Source organism: Carettochelys insculpta, chromosome 2, assembly GCF_033958435.1.
Source record: "Carettochelys insculpta isolate YL-2023 chromosome 2, ASM3395843v1, whole genome shotgun sequence".
NCBI classification, from domain to species: Eukaryota; Metazoa; Chordata; order Testudines; family Carettochelyidae; genus Carettochelys; species Carettochelys insculpta.
In genome coordinates, this window is record NC_134138.1 from 227,455,592 (window position 1) to 227,476,779 (window position 21,188).

The 21,188-nt window shown below is 48.2% G+C and overlaps 1 protein-coding gene across 4 annotated transcripts in view; it reads right to left on the reverse strand.

Annotated features, from left to right (window-relative positions):
- The window catches only part of PHF14 (PHD finger protein 14), a 286,072-nt gene that overhangs the window by 21,414 nt on the left and 243,470 nt on the right, over positions 1-21,188 (reverse strand). The window contains exon 19 of one of the 4 annotated variants that reach the window (XM_074984679.1): positions 11,375-11,474. The exons of the other annotated variants lie outside the window; for them this stretch is intronic. Within the exon in view, the coding sequence (XP_074840780.1) occupies positions 11,375-11,474 (100 nt within the window). The remainder of the gene's footprint in view (positions 1-11,374; positions 11,475-21,188) is intronic. 4 annotated transcript variants of the gene reach the window in all.

Below are 21,188 nucleotides of genomic sequence, written 5' to 3' on the forward strand. Positions count from 1 at the left end.
ATTAATTAGACATGGAATCCATCTGCTTCAGCAAGTAATATATTCACCTTCCCTAATGATGTTTTCATTTCTAATGTACTGTTATACAACACGGAAATATTTTAGTGGTCATTACAGATTCCAGAGTGTCTTCTCAGCCAAACTTTCCAAAACTCGCACATATATGTATTTTGCCCATTTAGGTATTAAGTTTTATTATAATTTATTCTTCTAGAGTAGAAGGCTCGGAGGGCAAAAAAAGTTACTTATGGGGGAGAAAATATCACATCCATTTCCTTTCCTCCAGGAAATAAGCAGAAGCCATAAAATACAAGCAGCTATAAAACATGCACCAAGTAGAATGAGTAATTCAACTTGCAAAAAAGTTTTAAGTTTGTTGCATCCACAAAACTGATCATCAGCTCTCTGAGGCAACAATCGTCTTTTTGTTGTGTGTATATATGCAGAACTTGATCATGATTGTGAAATCTAGGTGCAATCATACAAATCATTAAATTAAAAAAAAATTTAAACAGCTCTAGGAACACATACGTTTACAATGTGGAAAATATGTTAGAAAATAATTCATAATTAATGCAGTAAGAACCTCATGTATATCTACACAGCAGTTTTTAGCACTGTACTCAAGCCTGCGACTGCAGACTCTGGATCTGGGAGTCATGGCCCTGGTTTTGAAAAGAACTGTAGATGTGTGCTTAGTGTGGTAAACCCAGTGGTAGACCCTTACCTGGAAGCTTCCGGAGCCTTCTAGAAGGACAGTATACTGGGTTCTATTTGAAGGCTAGGGAATGGGTGGGTGCAGCCCACCCACAACTAAAAGGACTCTCTTAAAGGGAGAGGGAACCCATTAAAAAAAAACCATGGCCCCAACAAAGTACGGGGGACAACTAAAGAGAAAACAGGGACAGGAGTGGAGGTCAAAGGTTTAAAACGAGGGAACCAGAAGGGGACACCGAGCAGAGAACCCCGGACAGCGCCCACTGCCCCTCAAAGGTGTCGAGAGAGCCAGTGGACGCCGCCCAAAGGAACTCTGCCCAGACTTGTAAGCGAAGAGCGGAGCAGAAATAGGCCCCACAGTCGCAGGCTTCCCCCCCGCCAGCCTCCTCTCCCAAGTGTTATAAATGGCTCCCTTGGCCATAGCCAGGAGGAGGCTGACGAGGAGGTACCGCGACTTAGTGGGGCCACAGATGGGGTGTGCAAGAATAAAAAGGTGTGGGGAAAAGTGCAGCCAGAACCTCATCAGGAAGTTCCGGAGGATCCAGAAGAGGGGTTGCAACCTGGCATACTCAATGTAAATGTGTGCCAGGGTCTCCCTCGTTCCACAGAAAAAGCAAGTGTCCGGGAGGGGGGTGAACCGCGCCAAGTACATGCCCGTGCTCACCACCCCATGAAGGACTCTCCAGCTTACGTCCCCGGCGGGCCGCGGGACCAGGGTAGAATAAAGGCTGGCCCACCAGGGCTCCCCACCCTCCGAAGATCGTAGAAGGTCCCGCCACTTGTGATCTGGGTGGGACATGAGGGTGGGGAAGTGGAGCATGTGAAGCATGAGTATGTACAGATGACGTCAGGGTGCAGTTCGAAAGGGGATCGGCTGCAAGGCATGCAGCTGGCTGGGATGATGCGGGGAGGGGCGGGGGAGAGAGGGAAGGCTCGCGGAGCCGGGGGCCCACAGAGAGATCTGGAGGGCCAGGAGTGAGAGGGGGGCGGGGTGCACCCTCTCGCAGGACCCGGCATAGGTAGGCGTGAGCAGCAGGTGGCAAAGCGGCCTTCAACTCCTTGAGTACGCGCCGGGGAGAACGTAGGGTGGAGAGCCCCAAGCGCTGGGGCCTCCATCCAGTCTCCCTGGTCGTAGTCCAGGAGGTCTCTGACCCTGGTGTTTCCACCAAGGACCAGCCTTCGGCACACTGCGGGGGACTCCGCCGCCTGCACATGGAGGTAGGGGTTGTGTAGCAGGGGCTCTGCGAGGAGGTCTTCCCCTGCGGCGGCCCCTAAGGACCTGGAGACTGCGAGCAGCCGCCAGGTGCGGAGGAGGTCCTGGTGGAAGGCCAGCAGCTCTGAGAGGTCTCGTGGATGGCCTCTCAAAGGCAAAGAAAGGAGCTGCCGGTCGTATCGGAGCCCTTGGAAGCGACGGAGGAAAGCGTGCGGCACCATGCTCCACGCCGGACTATCTGCACTATTGCTGTTGAGGAGTCCCTGCAGGGCCCGGAGGGAGAAGACCTGGACCTGAGTGCGGAGGCAGGTCAGGCCCTGTCCTCCCTCCTCCAGGGGGAGATGGAGAACCCCTGCAGGGACCCAGTGCAGTCCTGGCCAAAAGAACTCCAGAACTACCTTCTGGAAGGCAGCCAGGAAACCCAGGGGTGGGACAAGGGTGTTGAGACGGTGCCAGAGCATGGACAGGACTAGTTGGTTAAGCACCAGTGCCCTCCCCCGTAGGGAGAGGCACTGGAGCAGCCTCGCCCATCTCTGCAACCGCTCAACCACCCTGCCCTCTCAACCATGCCAGTTCTCTGGCGGAGAAAGATGCGTGGCAGATAGAAAGATGCCCAGATAGGACAGCGGACCTGTGCTCCACCGAATGGCCTGAAGCATGGGTGGGAGGTGGCCCGCCATCCACCCAGCACCGACCACCAGGCCAGAGCTCTTGACCCAGTTGACCCGGGCAGAGGAGGCTGCCGAGTAAACGGCTTGGCAGGCCTCCAACCGTGCCAGGTCTTCCAGGTCCTGGCCCATGAGGAGTACATCGTCAGCGTACGCTGACAGAACCAGCCGCAGCTCCAGCTCACGGAGCACGAACCCCATCAACCTTCATCAAAGGAGACAGAGGAAGGGCTCGATGGCCAGAGCGTAGAGCTGGCCCAACAGTGGGCAGCCTTGACGCACCCCTCACCGAAGCTGATCGGAGCAGTCAGGGTCCAGTTGAGCTTGACCAAACACTCTGAGGCAGCGTACAGCACCCGGAGAAACCCAATGAAATGGGGTCCGAAGCCGAAGGCCCGCAGAGTGCCCAGGAGATACCCATGCTCCACCCTGTCGAACGCCTTCTCCTGATTCAGAGACAGGAGGGAGAACGACAGATCATCCCGGCACCCGAGCTCCAAGAGATCCCGGACCAGATAGAGGTTGTCAAAGATGGTGCGGCCCGGGACGGTGTAGGTCTGGTCAGGGTGGACCACGTCCTGCAGCACGGACCCCAAGCGATGGGAGATGGCTTTAGCGATAATCTTGTAGCCTGTGCTGAGGAGCGAGATGGGATGCCAGTTCCGAAGGTCGCAGGGGTCCCCCTTTTTGGGGAGCAGGGTGAGGACAGCCCGCCTGCATGACAGGGAGAGGACCCCGCTTTGCAAGAACTCAGCCCAGACGCTGAGCAGGTCTGGGCTGAGAATGTCCCAGAACACGCGGTAGAACTCCACGGTCAGCCTGTTCATGCCTGGAGATTTGTTGGTGGGCATGAGACGAAGGGCTTCCGAGAGTTCAGCCAGAGTGAGAGGAAGCTCTAGCCAGTCCCGGTCGCCCATGCTGACCGAAGGGAGTTGGTCCCAAAGCATTCTGCAGGCATCGGCCAGATCCGGGGAGAAAAGGGTGGCGTAGAAGGCGTGAGCCCTCTCACGCAACTCCACTGGATCCGTAAGAGGGGTGCTGTCCTCCGCAAGGAGACAGAGGATATGTTTCTTGGCACCCTTCTTTTTCTCCAGGGCATAGAAGAAGTGGGAGCCGCAGTCCATCTCCCAGAGGAGCTGAATCCGCAACCTCACAAAGGCCCCCTGTGCCCGAAGGGCGTCGAGGGCCCCAAGCTCGTCCTGCTTCTCCCGGTACGTGCTGCAGAGGGATGGATCTCTGGAGCTGGTGGCCAGGTGCCTCTCCAGCTCAAGAACCTCCCGCTCCAGCTGTCCTATGAATGCATGCCGCTGCCAGCTGGCACCCCGGGCATAGTCGCAGCAGAAGAGCCGCGTGAGCACCTTTCCCATATCCCACCACCGCCGTGCCGAGGGAAAGGCGTGCCATTGCCCATGCCAGGCGAGCCAGAACTCCCGGAAGGACGCCACGAAGCCCACATCCCCCAGCAGGCTGTTGTTGAAGTGCCAGTAGGCTGACCCCCGCTTCCCCGGAGAGAAGGAAGCCATCACGGCCACCAGGTGGTGGTCTGAGAAAGGGGCCGGCCGCATGCTGGAGGAGTGGGCCCAAGAGAGACGTTGCCGGGAGATGTACATGCGGTCCAACCGGGAGTGCATGGATTTGTGACCCACCACCTGGACATAGGTGAAGACAGTGTCCTCATCCGGGTGGTTGCTGTGCCAGACATCCACCAGGTAGCGATGACTGATGAGCTCCCTGAAGACGTCTGCAGCGGCCTGGCACTGCTCCGTCCCCATACGGTCCCGCTCCTCAAGGTTGCAGTTAAAATCCCTGCCGAGGACCAGGCACTCGCGAGGATCAATGGAGTCCAGGAAGGCCACCGCCTGCCAGAAGAAGGATGTTCTCTCCGGGCCGGATGTTGGGCGTAAACATTGATGAGGTGGAGGGGCAGCCCCTCCATCCATACCCAGAGATACAGCAGGCGGCCTGGCACAACCTCAACGCTCCCCAGCACCTCGGGCTGCAGGTCTGGGGAGAACAGGGTCGCTACCCCGGCCCGATGGGCCGAGAGGTGACTAAGATGGACCCTGCCTCCCCACTCTAGCTGGCTTCAGCGGCCGGAGTAGTGTGGGTCTCCTGTAAGCAGGTGACCGAGTACCCCCCCTCTCGGAGGAAGGAGAGCACCCAGCACCTGCGGATACCCGACCCGCAGCCCCTGGTGTTCAAGGTGGCAAAGATGATCGGTGGGATTTAGAGGGCTGGGGAGGATCCTCACCAGAGGGAACGCCAATGGTCCCCGTGGGGCTGCGCAGCAAGCCATGGCTGATGCCATAGGTGATTAGAGCATCATGGAAGCTGTGGGCCCATTGGTAGGCCACGGCATCCCTCCTCCCAGTCCCCTTGTCCTCCTTTAGAAGGGCCCTCATGGACTCAAGGATGAAATGAAAGTCACCCCAGCACTGGAGGACGAGAGCTACTTTGTTCTTGGAGCCGCAAACATCCTCCAAGAACTCGCGCATCTTGTCCGCCAGCGCGTGGGGTGCCAAGGCCTCGGGGTCCCGAGTGCCCCTCAGCCTCGTATCTTCTTGGGCCCGATAGCTGGCAAGGTCGGGCTAGGGGCTGGGGCTTGGTTTTGGGAGGAGTAAGGGTGGCGGAAGGAGAGCAGCCCTGAAAGTGCTGGGAGAGGGCAAAGCAAAGGGAGCCTACCAAGGGGCTGCAGCCTCAGGAGTGGTTATGAACAGACAGGGTCAAGGGGAGGGGGCAGAAAGAAAAGGGATGGGGGCAGGAGGGGTAAAGGTTTTAGGGAAGGGGGAGGAGTCATGAGGAAAAGGGGGAGGTGGAGGAGGAGGGAAGGAGGGAGGGAGGGAGGGTTCAGAGGGGGTAAGGGCACAGGTTCTGGGGCAAGGCATTGATTGGAAGAGGGGGTGGGGGTGGGGGCAGGGGTGGGAGCAGGGGCTGAGGTGGGAGTGGGGGCGGGAGTGCAAAACAAGAGGGGTTTCGGGAGGGGGAGCTTTTCCGGGTGGCGAGAAGGGAGAGGGTGTAAAGGACAAGGTGCCAGTGCATTCGGCAACAGGCACTGATGAGGTGGGAGGATCAGCATTGGGGTTTTCGACTCCAGGATGGAAGGGAGAGCAAGGTGGGAACACAGATCCTCCCGGAGCATCCAGGGGCCGGGGAATTGCAGTTAGGAGGGTGTCCCCAGCCAGAGGGGGTGGTTGCACCCTGTGATGTCCCTGAACAAGGAGAAGTAGTGGTTGGGGGACTGCCGGCAGGTGGGGAAATCAAGGGGGATGGCTGAGTGTAGGCAGTCGGCCCACAGGCTTCTAGTAGCAGGCCCTCTATGTCCAGAGCAGCTGGGGTTAGGCTTAGGGCTTTGGCCTCCTGCGAGAGGAGGGCGAGGCCAGGGCTCACCTCCTCCGGGCACTCCACGACGGTGGTCTGGGCAGCAGCCGGAGGGGTGTCGGAGGAGGGCACAGGCTCTGGACAGGCCTGCTCTGTCCCTTTGGGTTCGGGCTCTGGGACAGAAGGGGTGGTATCCTCCATTGCTGCCGCAGCGGCCTCAGTCACCCCCGGCAGATGGTCAGTAGCCGGGGGTTCAGCAGATGGATCAGGGCTGACAGCTCTCTTTAACGCCTTGCGCGGCACATCCACCCCGTCCTCCCACAGGGTGGAGTGCCAGGCACGTGTGTTTCTTTTTTTGTGCTTCCCCCTTACTAGTAGCCAGTCCTCCAAAGAGGCGGGCTTGGTGGTAGAAGAGGAAGGACCAGAGGACGGAGGTAACGAGGAGGGAGGGAAGGAGGAGGAGGATGGGACAGCGAGGGAAAGGGACGGCCCGCCCTGGGGTGGGCCCTGTCCAGGTCCTGCCGCCAGCCCTGTCTCCCTCTCCTCCACAGACCCGGCTTGAATGCCTGCTCGGGAGCCAGCGCCTGCTTCTTCTTGCCACTCACCATGTGCCTGGGCATCCTCTGACACCCGAGCAGCGATGGTTCTGTCCAGGGTGGGAGGAGAAGGGGCGGTCCCAGGGCCTGCCATTGTCAGAGTGTCGCTGGTCATGTGGCTGGCGCCCCCCCGGGTCGGAAAAGGTCCCGGGCTCCCCTCTTTTGTGCCGGGCCAGGGGGCAATCCCTCCGGACATGCCCCGCCGCCCGACACACGAAGCACCGGGCCTCCCACAAGGTGTAATAGACCTGGTACTGGGTCCCTTGATGAAACACCAGTATAGTCCCCTCCTGGGCCACCCCGCCCTGTGCTGCCGCCAGCGGCAGTTGGATTCGTGCCTGCTGGTGGAAGGAGAGCACGTACCATAGGGCGGGGTCTTTGCAGCCTAGAGGGAGGGGACTCAGGACTGACAAGGGCTGGCCCAGGGAGGTGAGGAAAGGCAGAAGGGTGGAACTGGGGAGGAAGGGAGGGACGGAGGAGAAAACCACCCATACGCCCAGGTCCTCGAGCAGCTCCAGGGGCACATGGACGCCCCCGACCGCCAAGCCCCTCTCCACTGCCTCCTGCGCAGCGGCCTCCGACACCAGGAAGAAGATGATCTTCCCAAATATTCGTGAGGCTGCCACCACGGCTGCAGGCCCCACCACCCGCGCCAACGCCCGCACGTAGGTCTCGATGTGGGGCGAGGCCGACACTACGACGCAGCAGACTCCGTGCCTCCTGGTGAGGGCGGGGAAGGGGCCGCGACCATCGGGGATGGTATTCCGAGTGGAGGAGGAAGGAGCAGGATGCATGGCGGCTGCTGCCGCCTGGGCTACGACCTGGGGGCCGGGGGATCAGAGCTCCCAGGATTGGTGGAGGGAACAGGGGGGCGGGAAGGAGGGGAAGCTGCAGCAGGTGTTTCGGCAGCTGGGGTGGAGGGCCCGGCCGCGGGAGGTTTGGCCTTCCGGGCAGGGCTCTTGCCCTTTTTGGTACCCTGGCCCTTCCTGCCCTTTCGGGGGGGTGGATTCGGGGCGGGGTCACTGGAGGAGGGCACTGTGGCGGAGGCAGCAGGAGCCCCGGAACCCACGCCCGTGCCCTCAACCAATGCAATGGCAAGATCCCCGGCAGCCCTGGACGAGTGGGCCACCATTTCAAGGATGGAAGGGGTAGTAGTGGAGGAAAGAGTGAGGGGGGCATCACCAGATGTCTCCCTGGCAGTTGTGGAGGTCATGATGAGGGGCGCAGGGCAAGGAATTGTATAGAGGTAGGGCACTTTAAAAAGGAGTGGGGGAGGGGAGGAGGAAGGGAGAAGGGAGGGAAGAAGTGGCTACCCCTCCCCCACTGGCCAGGCTGAGGACCTGGTCAGGTGGGGGTGGGGCAGGAGGAGAGAGAGAGGAAAGGGAATGCAAGAAGGCCACAACTCCCAGCACAAAATGGTAAACGGCTCCTACTACTGCACCGGGATGTGGCGGGGGGTGGGGGTTTCAATATATGTATGTGTGTGGAAGTGAGTGTGAAAGAAGGGGAGGGACGCAGGCACCTAACAAATACAAAAAAGGGGGGGCGTGGGCACAAAGGGAGGGGTAACAAGGAGGGGTGGCAGAGCCAACCAGGAAGGGGAGGGGGTGTTAGGGGAAAGGTGTGCCCATGGGTGCCTGAAGGAGGACCCACAGCAGCTGCTGCTGCAGAGCCCCGCAGATGCAGGAAGGAGGAAGGGGCAGATGGTTAGGGTGGGGCCCAGTTGGAGAGGGCCCCGGCAGCAGCTGGGGGGGGTTAAAGGAGGCGGTGGCTGCAGGGGTGGGGCAGGGACCACACCCTAACACCCCACCCCCAACTATGCAGCCACCCCTCTGCAGCCCCGGCAGAGAGGGGCCCCACCCAAGAAAGCCCCTTACCTCCTCTGAAGCAGCGGGGATGCAGCAGCCAGTAGATGGTAAAGTGGGCCCCAGTAAGGGACCAGCAGACTACCCCCCAGAAGATGGAAAGGGGGGTACCCCCTCCCTGCCAAAAGGCAGGGCAGCAGGAGTCCCCCCACACACCACCCACCCAGCAGTTCCAGAAAAAAACTAGTTGGGAGGGGTGGAGGTGGGGGAGAAGGAAGCAGCCTGCCCAGGGCAGGGAAGAAGCTGGGCCAAAAGCAGCCCCAAGGGGGGCCAAAGCCAGAAGCCAAGGCCGCCCAGCCCCCCAGCATCCGACCTCCTGGCCACAGAAACCCTAAGTGGGCTCTCTGTGGCAGCTCCCCAGCCTGTGGGGACAGGCTGCAGGAGCCCTCCAGAGAGAAGAGATGCCGGCTGGTGGGCTAAGGCATTCCTGGTCCCTGTCTAGGCCCAGGCCTTCATTAGTCAGACAGGCCCTGTGCTCCCTATAAAAGGCTCCCCATCTGGTAGCGGGGGGAAGGTTTTGGGAGGTGCACCAGAGGAGCAGGAGCACAGTGAAAAAGTACCACAGGGAAGTGGTGGGCGAAGTGGCCCAGGGTCAGGCTACTACTTTGGGGCAGAGGTAAAGGTCCTGCCGGTTGCCTCTTGTTCTCAGGAGGTACCCTGGGCCGGAGTCCAGGGTAGAGGGTGGGTCTGGACTCCCCCCACCCTTCCCCCGAGGGACCACTTTACTGGAGCAGGCACAGGCCTGCAAGGGGACTGGTATTATTCTCCCTGTACTGGTCCTGCCTATGATGAGGATGGCTCGCTAAGCGGAGACCCCTGCCTTTGGAAGGGCCTGGGCAAAAAGGGGGCCTCCGTGAGTCTCTGAGGCAGCACAGATCTGCCAGGAAGCGCAGGGACCCACAGAGGCTGATAAGGGACTTTGTCACATTAGATACTGGGGGAATACCTAGGAATTGCCCCTATCTCAGAGCCTGCTAATTCTCATTGCAGGAAGGAGGCTTTGGTGGTGGGGCAAGGAAGTATTTGTGTGAGAGGGGGTCTTCAGTATTCCTTTGTTCCATCAGCAATTTCTTTTATTCATTTTTCTCCTGTGAATAACTCAGTGCATTTGCCAATGCTCATGCTTTAGTCTGAATATTTTCCCTCTGTTGCTACTGGCTAACATGTGAACAATAGAGACTCTGGAGCTGCTGGGAAGCTCTTGGACAACACTGTATAGCTGTGTCTTCACGTGCCACTTCTTCTGAAAGCAGCATGGTAATGAGCTGTCCGGAAGATGCTAATGAGGCACAGATGTAAATTTCCCCTGCCTCATTAGCATATGGGCACATGGTTCAGAGTCCAGAAGAAGCTCTTCTGGACTCCAAAATACACGTGCAGATGCGCGTCCCATGAGGATCTTCCAGAAGGAAACCCTCCTTCCAGAAGCCCTTTCTTCCCCCAAGAGCCCCTTCTGGATGCTAAACCACATGCCCACATGCTAATGAGGTGCAGGGAATTTACATCCATGCCTTCACAGCATCTTCGTAATGGCTCATTACCATGCCATTTCCGGAAGAAGTGGCAAGTGTAGACACAGCCTATCAGTGTATCCTCTGCTCCCATTGGGGGAGCTCTCTCCCCACAACCATACACAAACTTTTTTTTAACAAAATCTAAATTCTTCACAGATTGCTATCTTAGGTTCCTCAATATATCAGGGAAAGCTTTCCAGCCTTGGCTTTCTCCTCTTCCCTATGACGACAAATATTAAGCAAAGCTGCCAGGAAACTACAGTAAAGTAAAAGATCATCTCTAAATTACATGCAATAAAATAAAACTTCACTGGTCCTTTTTCTCTTTCTTGTTCCATTTTCTATTTCCTTTTGTTTTCCCCTTTTTTCATCTCTGCTGCCATTGTTCCCAATGCTTCATTTCTCTAACAATATCAAACAATCAAATGTCACAACATCCACATAGCGTGGATAAATAGAGTGTTATCCCTTTGTACAGATTGACAAGATAAGGCAAAAATGATAAGCAATTTATTTCACATCTGGATCAGAATAAAAACCTCAGCTCTGTGTTTAGTTGTCTAGATGCTACTTTCTCTCTCTCTCAGGCTTTGGAGATGCTACCTTCTGTGGTCACACTTATGAGAGAAAACAGGTTAGCTGCAAAATGCAAGCAATGTGGTTGACTGTGAAGAAAGACCAACATGGGCCTCCATGCAATCTGTGGCAGCATACAACAACTTCACACATTGATTAGGTGTCTTCTCCACAAAGTTCTGGTGTGTGCAGTTCAAGGACAAGGTTGTAAAATTGAAGAAGGCTCAGAGAAGAGCAAGAAGAATGAAAAGAGTGTTGGAAAACAAGGTTTATAATGACAGTTTAATCTATTTACTTCCTCAAAGAGAATGCTAAAGGGACACATGACCAAGGTCTATAAATACCTACATGGAGAAGAGAAATGTGATAATAAAAGGATGTGCAATCTAGCCGATAAAGCTGTTACAAGACTAGATAGCTAGAAATTAAAGCTAGACAATTTCAGACAAGAAGTAAGGCACAAATTATCATCAATGAGGATAATTAATCACTGAAGGATTGTGACAGAGTCTCCTTCACTCAACTATTTTAAATAAAGATTTTTTTTTCTAAAAAGGCATACTATACTTCAAACAAGAATTAAATGAAGGAAGTCCTAGGGCTTGTATTATGCAGGAAGTTGGACTAAACAATCCCAGTGGTTCCTTCCAGTCTTCGCGTCTCTGAACCTAATCAGAACCTACAAAGAATAGTATTGGTTTATAAAATGAGATTACTCTTGATATTTATGGAGATTCGACAGGAACCAAGGGTCACAAAGGACAGCTCTTTGTATTAGCAGATACAATTAAAGAAATTTTTCTGTAGATTAAAGGAAATTTTCTGTGGCATATGCTCAGCGTACAATTTTAAAATAGCATTGCCTCTAAATCAAATCTAGATATGGACTAAAAATAGAACCCATTACCTAAATGCAACCCACTTTTGAGGTAGGAGTCTGGCTTTGATCCACTTTCAGTAGTTTTGGTTGAACACGAAGTTGAAAGAGGTCCATTCTCCAGCTGATGCTTAAAAACACATGAAAACCATTTCAGCATAAGGATGGGAGAATTCTGTGTGCACAGCTAACCTAACAAGATTTCTGATGGGTCCAGTGAAAATCTCACAAGGACAGTTTGTAAGTACAGAGAACTGTCAACTTACTCTGAATCCTAGTCTGATTTAGCTTTGATCCCAAAACACATCCTTATTTTAGTATGGATACAACATTTTGTCCGAAAATTGTTGTGTTTAAACATCACTGTGGACATAATCGCCCCCGTGAGTCAGGGACAGCACACTTTTGGCGGGGAAGGGCTCTGTGAGCAAAAATCCCCTCAGACACATGAAGCTTCAAATTGTCATAGCCTGCCAGTTAGCAGCCCTCCAACGGTTACTTTTTGACCGTTAGCTCCCCCGGCAACTTGAAAAGGTTCTATCAGATCATCCATATTCATGAATCATGGGTACCCTAGATTTGCATGCAGTGCTCTGATCGGGTGGGTCTGGAGAACTTCCAGAACCTTCCACCAAAGTGAGAACCTGTTTGAAGACTTTGCCTGCATGCTAATACTCTTATACATATTCATGAGAACGTTCTATAAAAGCAGGGCTCGCAGCCCATTCTGCGGCCCTTGACGGGAAGGCGTGGTTCCACGGAACGTCTGCCAGTCCCTAGGCTAGCCTGAAAAGGCGAAGAGCTGAACACTGCCAGAGCTGAACACTGCCACCTACCCGAGGTGCAAGATTGCACACCACTCGCCCAGAAGTGCAAGATTGCTCATCACCCACGCTCCTGTGGCAAGCAGTGACAGCGGCATCAGCAGCAAGCGGTGTCCCTGTGGGGAAGCTACCAGCTGTCGAACTGGCCTGCACTTGTGCAGGTACTGTGCGGCTGGCTCAGTGAAACCCAGGGCCCGCCATCATGCTCACCGGACCTGACCTGCTTACCGGACCTGACTCATTTGCCGGACGTGACACACCGATTGAGAGAAGTATCCTCACTGACAGGCCTGCGCTTTGTGTGGAGCCAGACACCACATCCCCACTCCAGTCAGTGGCAACGGGACCCCCAGTGGGGGAGCAAGGTTGATCCCCTTGCTGTGTCCCTGTCTGGCAGGGTAGGGGCAGTACCCAGGGGCCTGACCCCAAGGCCGGGCCTTGCTGGCCTCTGGCTGGACTCTAATTTAAAAAAGGACACTTAACAAGCCTGTTCAATCTAGAACTGTTATTATTATTATTATAATTAATTGGTATTTATAGACATATTTATAGACAGGGTGTTTAATGTTATTTAATTAGTTACATTATTAGAATTGTTAGTAGTATATTAAGACAAATTTGTTAAATTATTTGAGTATATTAATTGTAGATATTAGTTGTTAGTTAATAATATTCACTTACGGAGGAATTGGTAGTCACTTGCTAGCAACTTATTACCAAAATACACACTAAGGTGAAGACGTGTCCTCCCTTCTTTCCTATTTTCTTCTCTGGCTCAATAGAGAGGGACATCCTCCATTGGCCATAATTAATATTTGGACTGGAGTAGCGACCCGATCTCGGTAGGGGTAAGAGGGGTAGTGCCCTCCCCCTCCTTTATTTCAGAAAAGACACATCTATATTTATATAGTTATTAATATTTATATATTTATTACTTTCCTTCAAACTTACCTCTATACAACAACCTACCTCTATACAACTTATCTCTATACAACTTCCTTCAAACCTACCTCAACAACAACCTACCTCTACAACACCCTACCTCTACACCTAATTTATTCAAAACCACGTCACGTTAGTGTCAACACGAACACCTTGTTTTTAACTCAAGTAAGTGTGTACTGTTGCTAAAATAAGAACGTGCAATAATATTCCATTTCCTCCTTAAGAATTAATAAACTTATTGTTGGTGTTTTAGAAATCCAGTTGTCTGTCCCATTGCTCCTCCTGGCTCCGGCCTGCCCAGGGGGGTTCGGTAGGGTCTGGGGTCAACTGAGTGTGCACCCTGTCATAAGTCCACCGAGGTGGGACCTGGAACCTAAAAGGCGGTAAGGGGTTGCTTTGTTGCGTCCTCTTGCCACCCGAGGAAGGCCTAGCATTGCTGTCAAATTTGCGGTACTGCTAGAGAGCCTCCCTCAGCTAAAATGTTACAAACAGGGCAAATCTTAAAATTTAGAAAAGGGTCAGGAAATATTACCATAAGCAAGGAAGACCAATTCAGAATAAGTAACACCTAGGCTTATTCCACAACCTGATCTGAACAGACAACCCAAACTCTCATGGATGTCACTCTGGGGCTGTCTCTACACTAGCCCCAAACTTCGCAATGGCCATGCAAATGGCCATTTCGAAGTTTACTAATGAAGCGCTGAAATACATATTCAGCGCTTCATTAGCATGCGGGTGGCCGCGGTACTTCGAAATTGACGCGCCTCGACACTGCGTGGCTCGTCCCGACGGGGCTCCTTTTCGAAAGGACCCCGCCTACTTCGAACTCCCCTTATCCCCATGAGCAGATGGGAATAAGGGGAGTTTGAAGTAGGCAGGGTCCTTTCGAAAAGGCGCCTCGTTGGGATGAGCCGCGTGACGGCGAGACGCGTCAATTTCAAAGTGCCGCGGCCACCCGCATGCTAATGAAGCGCTGAATATGTATTTCAGCGCTTCATTAGTAAACTTCGAAATGGCCATTTGCATGGCCATTTCGAAGTTTGGGGCTAGTGTAGACACGGCCTGGAAGAGGCATTGGTGGGATTTGTGAAAGGCAGGAAATTAGAGTGAGATGATCGATTTGTGAAAGGCAGGAAATTAGAGTGAGATGATCACACACACTGCATGCAGATAGCCAATGCATTACTTCCAGAGAGACTGGCTGGAAAAGCACCTTATGTATTGAAAAGAATGCAGTTTAGAAATTACTGACTAGGAGGATGCAGCTCTTCACACATAATCAGCAAAGTAGTCCAAAAGAAGAGAATATGAAGGAGCAGAAAGTTAAAGTTATGTCAATTACTGTGGTAACCTAATTGTACATCTCTTTCCAGGCTGTCCATTATATATAATTAGGTTTGGCTGGTTTCAATAAAGGTTTCACTTGAATAAGGAGCTCAGGATTGGACACTTGGTAACTAATTTATTCCTTTTAAGTCTTCCTGTACTCAACCATGATAATGTTTTAAATTTCTAAGTAAAAATTTAAAAATGAAATTCCACATTGTTACAGGGGGAGAGGAAATTTTGGGAGACAGTTCAGCAATAACTTAGAACAAAAAAAATACTTGTAAAATAAAAAAATGTTAACTTCAGAGGGATTAGTACCTAAAGTAGATTAAAAAAAACAGAAGGAAGAAGAGTGAAATATGTGGACATGGATCTGAGAGTCATCTGATAATATAATTTTGAGGCTAAATTATTTACAATTACTATATTTTTAAATATGAACTAGATAAACACCTCCAAATACTGTTAATAAACAAAACAAAAACAAAAGCAAAACATGCAGGTATCCGTGATCAAAGTCTGTTCCAATGTTTTGGTATTATAGGTCATTCACTGCCTGTAGAACACTCTCCTTGAAAAGTATTTTAAAATGCACGTTGTCCACCGATGAGCTACACTATGGTGTTGGATGATGTGCAGATTCAAGATAACCCTGAACAACTGGCTGCAGTGGTGGAGGGAGGGAAATCTATATCACCTACATTATTAATGACTACAGACTAACCTCTTTTTATCTCCACTACCTTAAAGATGACATTGAAACTTTCAGTAATTCTTGAACTTCATTGTTTGACACTTGCAGTGATTTAAAGGCATTCACATTATATTTTGAACCTGTGACATTACAAACGGAAACTAACATTGAGATTACACTTTTCCTATAAAAAGGATCATGGATTTTTTCACACCATATATAGGAAAGTTAACTAATCACATTGTGATATTATGAACAAATAATATAGTTGCTTATCTTTCATTTAAATATGTCATACAATAGGGAAACAACGCAACTCTTAAAAACTAGACAAATAAAGTACACATTTGTTTTTGAAGGGAGGAAATAGACAGAATTCCTCTATGGAGCGAACTTCAAGTACAGTATATGTTGCACACAGGATAGCAAATTGCTAATGACAATAGAACACTAGTCTTGAAACATCCCGGGGCATGTCCTCCACTGGTGCAAACTGTCATAACCAGGGTTCCCAATGACTTTTTTTCATCCATGGGCAGAATAAATTGTGTTACATGTGCCAAGGTATATGCTGCTGGCCGTGGATGTGCAGCTAATCAGCTGGGCAGCCCTTGACTCTCTGCTGGGTGTCCACCCAAGCACTCAGCTTCCTGGAAACACTGATCATAACTCCATTCAAATCAAGGTACTTATGACAATTTACATCAGGGGTACATGTTCCTGCCATTTTCTAGGTCAAGAGTTTAAAGAGTTCTAACTTACTTCTGCATTTCTCATTTTTTTCCTTCAACCAAAAAACTTACCCACCTCCCATACCTTGTCTTATATCTAGTGATTTTTAAAGGGATGTAATCTAAAATAAACAGTGCTTTTTTATTGCAGTATTACTGGAAGCCAATAAATCTAGGTCCGTTACAAAAGAGACAATAAACAAAGCAAACTTAGATTTTAATTTTAAATCGAAACATGTTACAGTATAAAGCTTTCGTGAACAATAGCATAAAGGGAGAGAAAGGGAATAAATCAAGTATTAATTACTATATGATAAGTCTGATTCTCCAAGTGAAGCATAACTGGGTTTCTCGTGACTCCACCAAGTTTTCAAAATACCTCAGGTTGAATTTGCAAGTTAAACAGAAATAGTCAAAAAGTATTTAAATTTTTTAAAAAAGCAATTTCCATCCTTATTCATAGGCATATTCTGCATATGAAAGAGGTGCATAACTAATTTCTAAAATGTATTTAATTTCAGACAGTAATTTCATTGGTTTTCATTGAAGCTATATTTGCATAGTTCAATAAATACAGATATATGGCACTTCAATATCATCTAGAAGTGTTGACGACCAAAAACCTGAAGGAAAATATTTGCTTTACTTGGATAAAAATAATGGTTTTTAACAACAGACATAAAGGATGAAATCCTGGCTCTTTTGAGGAATTCACCAGGCAGCTTAAACAAATAACAGACATAGAAAATAAAAATATTAATTACACATTTTTTAATATTTTAAAAATATTAATTACCCACACAAATTACCTAAGAACAGGTTAAAGCAATCACACTCATAGAATGAATCTCAATATATTTGGCATTCATTTATAAATTTCTCCAGTTTTTTTTCTGTGAGAATAGAAATTTCACTGATGAGACACCAGTGTACATCCAAATAGGTACAAAGTTGATGGAGTGGGCTTTTATATGTCCCCAGGAAGAATGCTTACTTTGAATTTCTTCTACAAACTTCTATATGCCTTCAAGTGTACCTGCAGCTACTCTTCTTTAAAACAGTTAGTTAAGGGGGTTCACACCAGGAGCCTGCTTCTTTCTCCTTCTAAAGCATTAGAGAAATGCACCTGTTCTGATGAGTACCACTGGTGCTTTTGAGCTCAGATTTTGCTCTCTTGCTTTACCCAAACAAAATAAATCTGGAACCAGTCTATAACACTTCTAGTCTAATTTATATGGTATGCTTCTCAGTGTAGTCAATATATAGATGGTGGAATTAATTTCTAAATACAATTGAGTATAGAAAAAATAACTTATTTTCTGAAGTTCTAGCACTATTTTTTCAGAATCTTTTTTTTTCTGCTTTTAGAAGTGAGTATGAATACTCGAGGGATTCTTAGCATTTAACATTTTTTACTTGCCTGTACTTTGGTTATTACACAATAGATACTTTCATCATCTGAATATAATGTATCTTTGTAAAATGCTTTAAAATATGATTTCAAGCCAGTGAATGTTGATTTCTATTTGCCTTTAATTTCCTCTCAATAGTAAGTTCATCGGAGTGTGACAATTAATTAACTTAATTAAGCTAACTTAATTATGTTCCTTCATAGGTCAATATGTAGAGCTACTCAGATTAATAGCCGAGCTTGTAAAGTTAATCTTCTAGTATAATGCAAATGATGCCAAGTTGTGTATTAAATACCTTCCCAAGTAATAGATGAAATAAGACTGAGTGTATTTTAAAGAAGAGAAGCATGGACTGTGAAAAGGTTAAATAAAGACAAATGTCTTGGATTTGTGAAAGTTTTAAACAGAAGTAATTCATTTTTAATGACCTAGTTTTATAAGGACATTCACATCTTAAAACTACATCATAAATTAACTTAAAAGCAACATTATGTGGCAATATTTCATGAGTCTTCTTGTGACCTTAATGTTTTTGTTATTGAAAACATTATATAAAGCATTGACATTTGAAGACAGACAAAAAATAAGAAACTGAAGAACTGGACAGTAAATCCTTGAGTCATGTGGGTAACTCAAATTTTCACACAAGTCGGCAGGGGGAGACAGGCTCTCCTGGGCTTGCAGGACCAGAAAACTGACCAACCCACCAGGGCTGGTCAGTTTCCTGGCTCCCAGAGTGGTGGGGAGCTGGGAACAAGTGGCAGTCTCTCTGCCACTTGCAGGACCCGGGAAACAGACCACCTCGTGGATGGTCACCTTCCCAGTTCCTGCAAGCGATGGCGAATCAAGAGCCTGGCTAAGAGCTTTCTCCCTCCCTTCCCCCAGCTGTGCTGCCCAGCTATGGAGCCGTGGGGTCTCCCTTCCTAGGCAGAAACCCCATGGCTAGCTCTGCTGGCCAGTCGCTGCCCAGCTGGTTTCCAGCCATGGGGCTGCAGGGTCCCTGCTGCCCCACGGCACTGCTCCGCCCCACGGCACTGCCCACCTCACATAAACACAAGATACGCATGTTTTCAGTGTGTGTATCTCAGGGGATTACTATAGTTAAAATCAGCCAAATAGTAAAATCAAATGTTTAAGTATTAAGTAATATTCTCAAGTGCATGGGCCAAGCCACTGTGCATTCTTGTTTTTCTGACAAGAGCAATCACTTAATCACACAAAAGGCAACACCCTCTTCTTTTTACTGATAGCATTTCTTCTTCAAATAATCAAAAACCTCAGGCTTAAGACCATGTTAGGGTATCTGACTTGTATGAGCTCAAGAAAATTGTTTACATGCACAGCAATAAGGGTTTGATAATTTATTACAACTTTAAATATATATTGGCCATCAATGAGGAAACAGTGAAAAAGATAACAGTGGCATTTCATGGAGAATGATTTGGACAAGAGTGCATAAAATGTGAACATACTCCAAAGGAAAGTGGCAAAAGTGCCATCACTTAAATCTTTTAAAGCTAAACTAGATAAAACTGGAGAAAAAATACTGAAGAAAACAAGCCTGCATTTCCCTGGAGATGACCTTGATAATCTAATATGTCTTTTCCACCTTTACATTCTATGCTGCTGCAAATCACTGGTTTTGCTATACCATATACAAGGGACATGCTGAACTTCATCGCAAGTGGTTCACGTGTTTTCTCCAGCCTATGGATGTAATTAGAAAACAATGTATTTATACAGCCGTAACTAAGGAAACAATCTGGTCTGCAAAAGTTTTATTACCCACAATGAAAGTTAAGGAGGAAAGAGCCTAACTTGACTTTCAGATCTCAAGTTGTGTTTATTGGGCTGGCAGTTTATTAAAGAATCATCCCTGTTTGTAAACTGATAAAATTTAATATGGAGTGGCTCAATCATAATCATGTAACCTCAAAGTCACTCTTCAGAGTAGCATAACTCTTTAAATGAAAGAACAACAAACCCAAGGGTACCAGGATAAACAGGTAGTCAAAGCCTGCCTAAGTGGATAACTGTATTTTGCTTTCAATTAACTTCATCTATGAAACAACAAAATATTTATAGTTGAAATAGCATGAACGGTCTAATGTATTTCTTCTCTTACAGTAGTTTAAGCTGACTGCTGCAGGGAACAGAAGGAAAATTTTGCACTACTTTTGAAGTAAGAAAAATGAAAACATCCTGTCTGTTTACAACAACAGGAGTCAAGGTACAACAAGAAGTCCTGTGGCACCTTATAGACTAAAAGATATTTTGGAGCATAAGCTTTCGTGGACAAAGGCCCGCTTCATCAGACGCGGGTCTTTGCCCATGAAAGCTTATGCTCCAAAATATCTGTTAGTTTATAAGGTGCCACAGGACTTCTTGTTCTCGGAGATACAGACTAACACAGCTACCCCTCTGATAGGAGTCAAGGAATTGTACCAGGTACGATGCTTAACATTTTTTGCATGCCCTTAATTTTTCCCCTTCCTACTGTTTATTCTTCATTGCCTACTGGTGGTCCTTGAATTATCTTCTGATCAACATATGACAGATATTTACCTCAATAATTCTGTTATTTAGTGTTATTCTGGTATTAGTGGGGGTTAGAAGATAGAGAAAATATTCTAAAAGCATTTCTACATGCTTTGCCTTAGCTTTGCCTCAGTGTGAACAGGAACATGTCACATTTCAATTTTTTTAAAGGTAAAAGGCCTTTACAATAAAATAAGAATGGATTTAAGGATCTGCTGATTAAGTTTACCATTTTGGGCTTTTTGAAGCTCTTTTAATGCAAGTTTTTCAATCTACTGAAGCTCCAAGAGGGATAAGGTCTCAAAAAGCAAAGTTTTATTTAAAGATGAAGGGGTGGAGAATCGTGAAAAATTAAAGAAACTGTCAGCTGCCATTTGTGTTCATAAAAATAAGGGACATTCCCTTTGCTATTATTTGAAATAATGTAGAAGGCTCCTCTAGCCTTTAGATGACAAATGGGATTATTTTAATGGATGCTAAGACTTTTTGCCAACATCCATAATCCTTTTATACTACCTGTAGAGTACTTATGACTAATAGCAGTTGACTTAAGTACAAAACACATCTTTCCCCATAAAACAGAGCACTATACTACAACAGTGAATTACTGATGGAAAAAGGCTGCACTCTATCTAGATATGCCATGAGCAATGAATGCCTAATAGTTCAGAAACAGATTAACGGGCACCTATTTTAATCTTTTCTGAGTTCACTATCTTGATGTTTTGTATAGTATATTTTGTATTGGCAGTATTAGCAATGAGTCCAAAAGCAAATCAGATACAAAGGCTGTGCATGCTACAATACCATCATTCTATATTTTACCTAGAGGCTCAAAAACATACCTTTTGCATTTGAGCTAAATGCCATGAACTCATATTCTGATGGCTAAATAGAAGGAAAAGCCTAATATTGCACTTTACCCGGCTCAGTACTGGTTTCCTAATACATACATACAAGAAGAAAATCTCTGTATGGTTGTGGGCCCATATTAGTACAATGTGATAAACTGATTTGCATCAAAAGAAGCTATTTAACATACCTCCTTTGGTTCTATTTTATTTACAATTAAAAAAGAGACTTTTTAATGTGATTTTTCTGGCACTTGGGTCTAAAGGAACTAACAGCCAAAGACAGGCTTTTCTTCTTATTCAGCAGCTTATTAAAAACAGTGTACCAAGTGAATTTTGAAGTGATTAGGTTAATAAAATTCCTGTTTGAAGCACCATCAGTGCAAGAACTCAAATGGAGATAACACACACTAGAATACAATTTTGTGGAAAGCAAATAGTATTGCCGATTCTCTGGGCCAATGATGATTAAGCAAGGCTGGAATTAAGAGTTACACGCATTAGATTTGTCCCCTCT